The sequence below is a fragment of the Ischnura elegans genome, chromosome 12 (assembly GCF_921293095.1).
Source record: "Ischnura elegans chromosome 12, ioIscEleg1.1, whole genome shotgun sequence".
Classification (NCBI taxonomy): Eukaryota; Metazoa; Arthropoda; class Insecta; order Odonata; family Coenagrionidae; genus Ischnura; species Ischnura elegans.
Window position 1 is genome coordinate 49057694 of NC_060257.1, and position 10390 is coordinate 49068083.

General features: G+C 37.8%; 1 protein-coding gene across 1 annotated transcript in view; it reads left to right on the forward strand.

The window, feature by feature from the left end:
• Positions 1-3282, forward strand: part of LOC124168896 (protein ecdysoneless) — a 49040-nt gene extending 45758 nt beyond the window's left edge. Inside the window, exon 13 of the mRNA XM_046547275.1 lies at positions 668-3282. Within this exon, the coding sequence (XP_046403231.1) occupies positions 668-904 (237 nt within the window). The 3' untranslated portion in view covers positions 905-3282. The remainder of the gene's footprint in view (positions 1-667) is intronic.
• Positions 3283-10390: the final 7108 nt, after the last annotated feature.

The window sequence follows — 10390 nt, forward strand, 5'->3', positions numbered from 1 at the left end:
GTCCGGCAGCTTTAGGGTTAATTATTGAATCATGAATATGGAACTCATTTTCAATTTCTGGTGGCTCTGAAAATATGGGAAATATGTAGTGATAAATTGAGAATTATTTAATGAAGTTTTGCAGTATTATTGAATTTTTATATAGCATCAAATTGAGGTCGGGTAATTTCAGTGGCACTCAATGATTTAAATTTCTTTGAGTATCAAGTGTCATTGTCGGATCTATCGAAGATATATCTATCCTCCTGATTGATGGGTACAAACTTGGTTATTTCTATGGCATCTCAACAAAATTCTGGGTGATCCTTCTCCCAAACAGAAAAGGACTGAAACTTTGCCAATTCTATATTATGTGGTTTTATTAGTTTTCTGTTTTAATGAAGTTTGGTAGTAAGTATTAGCTATTATAATCGCTTTGATTAATTTTTTTTGTTTGCTATTTCGGTGATAATTTTTTTCTAAATTTTTTACCAACATTTCCTAAATAACTCACCATATTACCTATGAGCTTACATGGCTAACCATCATTGATCAACAAATCCGATATTGGTTTGATACAGTTTTCAAATCTATTCTTATACTAGCTAACATTTGTATGAGATATTGTGCCCATGTTGTTCATATTAGTGAGGTCTCAGTGTGATCTCTGTTAATTACACCTTTTTAGGCTGCAAAAGAAGGCAATTCCAGTCAGAAAGAGGTCAATGGAGCTTCTTCCAAAGAAGCTGATGATGACTTTGAGGATGTGGAGGACTTTCATCCTGTAGATGTTGATGTTTCCACCTTGCACGGGGTGCTCGAATCTATACGTATACAAGGAGGTGGTCCTGGCCCAGCTAGCAATCTGCTTGGACCACTTGGAATGAGACCTAATTTGAAGGAGACTGCAAGCAAAGAACAGTGAATGAATGCTGACGGTTGAGTTATGGTAATTAGAATCCAAGGCTTCTATCACAGCAAAAGGCCACTTTTAATAGATAGAAAGAGGGCTCTATTTCCCATTGCAGTAAATTTCATTTTTTGAAATTTTTGCTAACTCCTACTCGGGAATTTGGCTTCAGCAAGCAAATGATTGTTGGTGCTGTAGTTGAATGTCATGAGAAAGATTATTCCTTGGATAAAATTATGTGTTTTACGAGGTACCCATTTGCCTATGGCAAATTGTATTTTGTATTTTTTCTCATCATGTTCTCTTGCAATTCTAATATGTAAGTGCAATGCAAATTGCAGCTTGTAATTTAAGAAATAACTTTGAACTTGAAGCAGAATATATTTTCCAAGCTGCTTAAATTTATATTTATACATAAAGTTGTATTATGAATGATTTGCTCTATCATCTTTGTAGTGAAAAAACTTATTGAGGTTGAGTTAAAAAAGAAATTGGTGCATAGGCCTATTTTTATGAAGAGAGCTTTTGGAGCTACTTTTAATTATATTTTTCCTTTGTTATAAATTTATCTGTTTAGCTTAAGATTATCATATGAAGGCTGTGAGATATGCAAAACTTAGAAAAGTAATACATTGTATATTTAGTAATCATAGCAACATGTCTTACCTGGGTCAAAACAGGTCAGTGACTATACGTATCGAATTTTACGTTTTTAGGGGGTGATTTGACAGCCTGTTGTGGTGTTTTGTTCAATTTATATTGTTCCAATCGTATGGTTCACTGAGTTGCCGAAACAATTTATTATCAGAATGTCTCTTTAAGAAAGCTCTCTTGAATTGTTTATTGACAATTGTTGGACATTGGAAAGAACTTCATAAAAATTCTGAGTGGTCTAAATTCAGCATCATATAATGTATCAATTCATGCATTCTTGGTTATATTTTTAGATGATAGGACTCCATATTGCTCTCAAATCATGTATTTTTCATAATGTGTGTTCTATCATTCATGAATGTTGAGTGGACCTTCTTCAATTTTTATCTGTTCACCTTTTTAAGAGGTACATTTCCCAAAAGACCTGTAATTCTAATAAGGCTTGTAATGACTAATTACGACAAGCTAATGTCATTATGTCTACTGCCAATTGATAGCCCTTTAAAAGTATTGTAACTATTGGTATACCCAATGCCTTTAATGCTTTCATTAATTTGGGGGGTGCAAGTATGGACTACCATTTCTTCAGTTTATTATTATGGTAACTAATTTTATCGCCCTCATAATGTTATTTAAAATAATGAAATTAAGAAAAGACCTTAAATGTCAACCAAAATATCTCTTGATGTCTCCCATACACCCTTTTGGTGGCTGAGATATGTTGGTACTCTAATCTAGTGTTAGGATTATTGTGGCCATTTACCCCGTAGTTCTGTAGCCATGAGTTGCAAAAGCTCAGTCCCAATAGAATAGCCTCATTGCTTAAAAATGGAACATTTGTGGTTTACAGTTAGTCTTAAAACTTGAAATCAGTTGTTATTTATATTTACTGCATTACACACAACTTTGAATATTTTATCCAATGTGATAACGTGACTCACTTTTCACATGTATGCCCTGATTCATATTTTAATTGCTCAATTTATGATAATTCAATGTATTAGCCCGTGAAACTGACCTTTTTTCATCATATTTTATGTCCTTTTTTCCTGTCTAGTCTTTCTGTGAAAACACTAGCAGCTTTGCTGTATATGCAAATTATTGTCTGTGATGAGTACATATTTGTCATTATTTGATCTCTATTCATTTGATTCCATTTTTCAACTCTGCTATCCTTTAGCAGCCCATTACAGGTTAAAATTATTGTAGGAAATGGAATTTTGGTTGCTTAGACGTACAATTTCAATGAACTCAAAGGTATTTAGAGGCAAAGAATTTTATTCACACACATTTCATGTTTTTTAAGTGAAGATAACATAAGTAAATAAACATATCCTTGCTTCTTAATTGGGGCATTAATGAGGAGATTTAGAAACATGCTGCTTTTGTAGCAGTGATTGTCCATAAGGGCCAAGACAATGTGTTCCATCCATTTTGTAAGCAGAGGAAATGGTATGAGACTTTGCGACATTGTTTATCCTGAGATGCAATGGTAACAGGGTCTAGGTAGGTGAAGTTGAATAATGGAGACTGCTTTACAAAAATGCTCAATCAACCATCTCTGTTGATTTGGAATTTGTAGTGATATAAATGGAGACAGAAATTGCTATAAATGTTCTTATTATTATATTCTTGTACCTTTTTGTTTTTAAAGTCTATCTTTTGATGCTCTGCCAGCTAATTTTCAGACTGTAACAAGCAGTGTTATCCATTTAAAATAAAAATTTCTCGTAACTGAATATTCCTCTTACAATCTGTGTTATTTCTCCAGCTGAAACCGTAGTCTTATCAATTAAGTATTGGTAGGTTTATATGAAAGTCAAGAAATACCGTATCTCTCCGAATGTAGTCCCCCCCCTAATTCTGAGGTTTTAGTTTTGGGAAAAATATTTTTTTAAATGTATAAGAATATAGTCCCCCCTTTACTTTATCACAATAATTTTTGGAAAAAAAGGGGGAACTATATTCAAATAAATACGGTACATTTTGTGCTTTTATTACAGCCTCACCCCATCTCCTTCACCTATTCTTCTGTCTGTTGTGTCGGTGTACACCTTATTTCATCCTATTCATTTTATCTATTTTTATTAGAGATGTGCGAATAGTATCCGCGAATACTCGAATACCTCGAATATTAGAAAGTATTCGATATTCGAGGTCTCGAATAGTTATGCGAAAAGTAGTGCCTCGAATACCTCGAATACTTTGAATTTCGCGTCGTACACTGTCGCACGCACGCGTCGTTGGTAGTTGACTCGGAAAAATGTTGAGAACTCTAGTCGTTTAGTGCATGCAGCGCCGTTTTAGGCAAGCTGACGAACTACATCAAATGCGCGGGTTAGAGCGGTGAAAAGAGTTCGACGTGGGGAACCTAAATTGATCCGGGTGATAAAATCCGAAAATCCCCGATTCCCCCCACCAGGAGAACTTCATTGCCGTGGGATAGCAACCTTAGGGCATTTCCCACGATCCGCTATCCCCTTCCATTCAGCACTCGCCTCACCCACTCTGACGCTTTCCTCTTCTCCAAATCAAACAAAAGGTCCCAGCTCGCGCAGGGATCGCATTACGAAGACCTTAGCTTCGAAAAAAATATCGAGTTACGAGAACAATATAAACGTGTTTCACGCCCTCCCCCCTTTCTCATCCACTGACCTTTTTCTGGCTACCTGCTTCGAAGTTCCCCATTTCTGGAGGTCAACTGCTGCGTGAGCACCGTGGGATACTTACATAAGTGCATTTCCCAAGATCTGGTATCCCCCTCCATTCAGCACTAGCCCCCCCCCTCTGAGGCTTTCCTCTTCTTCGAAATAAAAAAAAAGGCCACAGCTCGCGCAGGGATCATATTACGAAGACCTAGCTTCAAAAAAATACCAAGTTACACGAGAACAATAGAAACGTGTTTCGGGCCCTCCCTTTTCTCCCCCACTGACCTTTTTTTTCCTACCAGCTTCGAAGTTCCCCATTTCTGTGGAGGTCAACCGCTGCATGAGTCATCTATTAGCACAAAAGGTGTCTAAGAATGACTTTCGTCAATTGATGTTACACCTTTATTGGATTGAAATATTAGTAATGTGCGCGTAATTTAAAAAAGAATAAAACCAAACACGACGTATTTCTGAGTTTATTTAAGCATTTTACGCAAAGAAATAAATGTCAAAATACGACGGAGACTTGGCATTCTGGCGAGACTCGATATGAGCAGCAGAGCTTCTCGGAAGTTGATGCGGTATTTTTTTCCGAAAACATATATCAAGTTACAATTTATGAGTGGTGCTATAAATCTTTATTGTTACAGTCCCAGACGAAGGGATATTTTCTCAGGATATTTGGTTTCTCCCTGATAGCAATTCCAATTCATCTTCTAATCTCGTGAGAACTCCCAAAGATGGACTGAAAAGTAATCGAAGAAAATCCGGTGGAGAAGCGCGTGTATTTTGAAAAATGCCTCAGATTGTCAGCTAGCACTTGGCAGCCGTAGTGGGGGTAAAGTGATGTTAGTTGAATTAATTATATGCCCAATTGTTTCCATAAAATTAAAATATTCCATTAATCAGCTAAATTCCTGTTCGAATCCTTTAAAGGAAATCAAAATTACTCCCCAAAATCTTGTGTTTCCTGCTGCATAGGCAACCGAGTCAAACATACCAGCATTCATCGTTTAGTATTCGAGGTATTCGAAATTCGAGGTATTCGAAATTCGAGGTATTCGAATATTCGAGCAATGATTTAATATTCGAATTCGATATTCGAATTCGAGAAATCTGCTATTCGACCCATCCCTAATTTTTATCTTTATTCTTCCATGTCTGCCGACAATTATTCCCTCCATCATTGTCTTCAGAATCCCTTCATCCATGAATTTCTCATCCTAGTACTTCTCTCCTTTTTCCATCACAATTTTCCACTCTCTGTCACCTTTCTATTAGTCTCTTTTTGCCTATCGCATATTTTCCGGTACAATATTACCTGCATTGAAAATGCATGGTGCAAGTGCTTTTAAGAAAAATTTGGGGTAATAAGCTCTTTTCATGGAGATGGTGGCACTCCAGCTATCGACACCGATTTCTGAGATCCAATCGTTCTATTCTTATTCTGAAAAGTGCATATATGTATATCATTTTTCCATTTAAAAGATTTTCTTATTGCAAGAACTTCATGGTGTTGGGTGTTATGCACAGTCCCAGACAAAAAATGAATCAGCTTTGTACTGAGAAAAGTGGAAAGTATCCCAAAAACCTTGCCTCAGAGGAAGTGACAACTCTGCACCCTCTCCACTTACACTGCATTCTGCTAAAGCAGTAAAGGATCCTCTTTGGGATAGTTAGTGACAGAGGATGGTCTAGCTCTAAGGTTGTGGGCAAAATAGTATTACTTCTTGTCTTCCTTTTGTGTTTCATTTTCCATGGTTTCGTATGGCTCTCAAAATATGTGAAATTGCTAGAATTAATCATAGAAAGTCAATCAAAAAAGCAATAATTGCCATTGGACAAAGATAGTGATAAAAGCTTTGACAAGCTGCTATGTTGCATATTCTAATAAGTAGAAATTATTGGGGAAGCAGTCAGATTTCTTAGGTTCAATCTCTGCCTTGGAGCCTATTACCAGTAAAGGTGTGAGGGCAGGGGTTATATGGGGGTGACCAGTTGAGCTTATTGTTAGTGAAGGTATTCTGATATCTCAGGACCTATCCCTATCTCGGAGCCTAGGTTGAGTGGAGGGATTTTAAGGGTCGGGTTGGTGAAGGTTTTGGGGTGGCCGCACCCTCGAACACTACCAACCTGGAAAACTAATTGGAAGAAATGGGAGGTGGAAAATTATTCTTACCAGAAATATTTTAGTTCCTCAAAATTAATCTCGTGATTTAGCAACCAATTAGTTTCAGTCAGATTAATTTTTTTGTTCAGTCTTTGTGATTAAATCTGTGGGTATCTCATAATATTGGGAGATTGTCTCATTAGAAAGATTTTTTCTTCTAAAGTGTTCCCATCATTAACCCTTATTATCTGTTCATTTTATCTCTGTGGGTCAGCTTTCGTGAGATCCCGGACACTCGGAGGGCCTCGCTGAAGGGGGAGGGGCCTCGCTGAAGGGGAAGGGGTAGTACCGAGAGAGAGAGAGCAGGAGCGACCTTAACGTTGCCAAATGTACATAGCTGCCCTTGTGTCTCACCGAAAAGGTGTGACTCATACGTGGCCACAGATATTTTGGGCCCGGCGGCGAAACAATGCATACAATGTATACCTACTCATTTAGAGGGGATTGAGGATAATCCCATCTCAGAAGCCAGGATATTGTCCGCTAAATGCGAGACCGCTGGTGAAAGGCATACATAGGCGTAACATTCTTATAAACGGGGAGTGCAAGGGAATTCGCGAGGATGAGGTAAGTTATAAGTTGAATTTAAATGGAAGAATCGAAGAGCACCAAGAGAACGCGCGAGATTTGGCAACACAGCAAGCAGATTCACGAAGTTGACAAGACGGAGGTCTGAGAGCGACTGAGATTCCGAAGTGCTAGGCCACGCCTACTGTCTGCTGATTGACAGAGGGAAAGTCACGGGTAGATAAACTTTCCCTCCTCTCACCCACAACTCGGTTAAGCCACACCAGCTCACCCGCAAAGATAAAGTGAACAGACCTTAGTAACACGCTAATCAGGGAATTTGCAGCATTTTTCGAAATTTCAAAACAGCGGGTTTACTGTGTATATATCTCTGGTGGCACACTTTGGTATTCTATTTCTGTACATTTTCCTCGATCAAGAACATCATCGTCAGCAATTCCTCGAGAAAAATTATTCTAAGTTTTTATCAAGAAATTTGCATATTTATATTCTTTTTTTGTTTATAAATGAAATAAAAACATCTTTAAAGTGATTTTAATTATTAGAAGATATCCTAATGCGTTAGAATACCATAACATTTTTATTTATATTTAGGAAAACCAAAAATATAAAATTGTGGGAAAAGAGCCGCATGCGTGCACTGGCGCTATCCTGGACGAGTGTAGCTAAGGGTTAGTACATCAACGAGAGTTGCTTTTTGCTGTTATGTGTAATTAATATGAACCACAATCCAAAATAACTGATATAAGTTCTTTTTTCGTAGATTATAACTTAAAAGCTTGTGCAATGTGAAAACAGTAGCAAGTTGTTAGAGACCATTTATGCTTAAAGCAGTGCTTGTGTTTCTAAAATGTCACCCAAGCTTTCTTTAATAGTCCTTTGTAATAAGATTTTTTTAAAGAACTTACCCTTAGAATGGATAGCTTTCTGACTCTTCTGGAAGCCCTTTCTTTGTGAATATGATGTTTGTGGTGGGACCACTATGAATTGGCGTCACTGACATAGGGTGAGGGGTGGAGTATTGTAAAAGCACCTACTGTCGGCATCAAAATGATGTGCCGATGTACTTTGCAAATTTATATCTAGGCTTCAGTGCATACTATAATAATGATTAATACGTCATTTTAAAGGAAATTTTATTCTCAATTGTGATTTTTATTTAATTCAAAAATTAAGACTCGCGAGTGCAATAAATGACTCCGCGCACCATAAAATTAGCCGTTTTGCCAAATTCATGAACTTTTTAACTCAACCCAGGGAAAACTACTATGTCTACAGCATTCATCTTCGACAATAAGTTGCAAATGTAGATTGATTAAGTGGCTTTTGCGTATTTTTAGAACACATATTTTGTTGTAAAATAACGAAAATCTCTCCTACAAGATTGCCAACCAAATCCCTAAGGAAAAATTCAGAGTTTCCTTTTACACCCCCACAACATTATCCCGACTCTTGTGTAAACACAAAGACCTAATCGAAAGTGAAAAACTGAGTGGTGTTTATGAGATTACGTGTTGCGAGTGCCATGCGCAATATATTGGACAGACAGGAAGAGATTTCAACACGAGATTTAATGAACATAGGAAGTGCATCGCCCACAGTAACCCAACTTCGATGGTGGCCAAACACATCATTGAGAGCGGCCACAATCCAAACTTCACAACCAAAGTGCTCCATAAACATATCAAAGGGAGGAAATTAGACGCCTTGGAACAATTAGAGATCCACCAACATAAACATTCCCAGGTTTCCCTTCTCAATGACCACCTCTACCTTTCAAAATCGCCCTTGCTTTCCATTAAGTTCCAATAGTGCGTTTCCTAGAAGTGTTACAATCCCCCCCCCTCCTGTCGCCCACTCGACGTGAAAGAGATCCCACAAGAACCATACAGTGAATCCTAACCGCCGACCCCCCGCCCCCCACCTACACACCCTCAGAAGAACGCATCCCCGAAGACCCTACTAATCCGCACGGCAGCCCACGGGCACAGAAGACGTCTTTCCCCCCCTTCCACACCATTCACGGATGGCCCTCGGAAACACCCGAAGATAAGAAGACCGCCACGTGTATTCAAATGCATTCATTTCTATGTTCAAGTTTGTTAACCCGGGAAAAAACCCTTCAATTCCCAACCTTTTTACCTCCTCTGATTTTTCCACTCTCCCCTCCCCCCCTCCCACGCCTTGCACCCCTACCCATTCCAACCAGCTCCTTGAGGACCTTCCACCACATTTCTCATCTCTCAGTTGTTACTTGAAAATGATGTAGTATCATTGAAACTCGAGTCGAAGTAAAATTTTATTTTTGTGGAAAATTGCAAGTCAGTGTTTCATTATGAATCAATTCCACTCCATCTCGCTTGATTCCTCGAATTTTATAACGAAAATGTTTAAACACTATCTAGTCCTACAGTTTACCCCGAAAGAAAAAATAAAATTGATAGAAATACTTCTTAATTTATTTGCAATTTTTCTATGATGCGAAAATAAATGATTTTTATGTAGTGTAGATTATATATGGGCATTAAAAAATATGCTGGAGCAAACAAATGCTGCATTGCCACGTCTTGCGTGTGAAACTTTGCTTCCTGGTAACCGGCACTAGCCCCGTGCAGCTCCGTTTGGCAACATGACATTAATAGAAGTTATTAAAATTCACAAATATAAATTTTTTTATTGATTATGGATCCTAGAAAAATTGCAAATAAATTGGTCAGGTAGTGTGGAGTACAAAATTAGGTCTTGAATAAAACAGGTTGTTCCAGGTTAGATGTGGTGGAATCATTCCATCCATAAATGAAAGAGATTTTGCAGGTTCTACTAAAAAGTTTTAAATGCAAAAAATCTATTTCAGTTATTTCCTCTAAAACTCACAGAATCTTTGTGGCTCTGGCTCTTGTCAATTTACTTTCCTTGTATACTTTATATTCACATCGAATTGACTGTAGTCAGTTCTTAGTAGACTTACTCCAAAGTTATTCATGAGTGAGTCATGTTAATAGGTATTTTATCATGCTTCTGAACCATTTATTATGAATATATCTGTGGAGTGGCATAGAGTTTATTTTTGCTTGTGCAGTAATAGTATTGAGCTTATGTGCTTTTTCTTCTATCAGTTCTTTACTCAGTGCATCAAATTCGGCATTGCCTTACCCAGGGAGCCTACAATATATATTCTGAGTAGAAAATCAACCATGAAAAATATGTATAAACTATTAAAGTGGGTTTTGGGGGTTATATATAAGAGGCAGTGTCCATTAAAAAATGAGCGAAACCCCAAAGTTCCATGGGGAAGTGACGTTTCACCACATTCATGTTAAGGAGAGCCAATTGTACCCCCTTGTTGCTGAGTCCATTGAGTCACCCCTCAAATCTTTTCCTTCCATTTGTCGGTTTTCAGTACCTTGAATATTTCAAGAGGTTTTTGAAACGAAAAGAATCAGCCTGTGGGATTCTGACTGCTGCCGTATCATGGTAAGTGAAGATTGTCAGAGAGCCTAC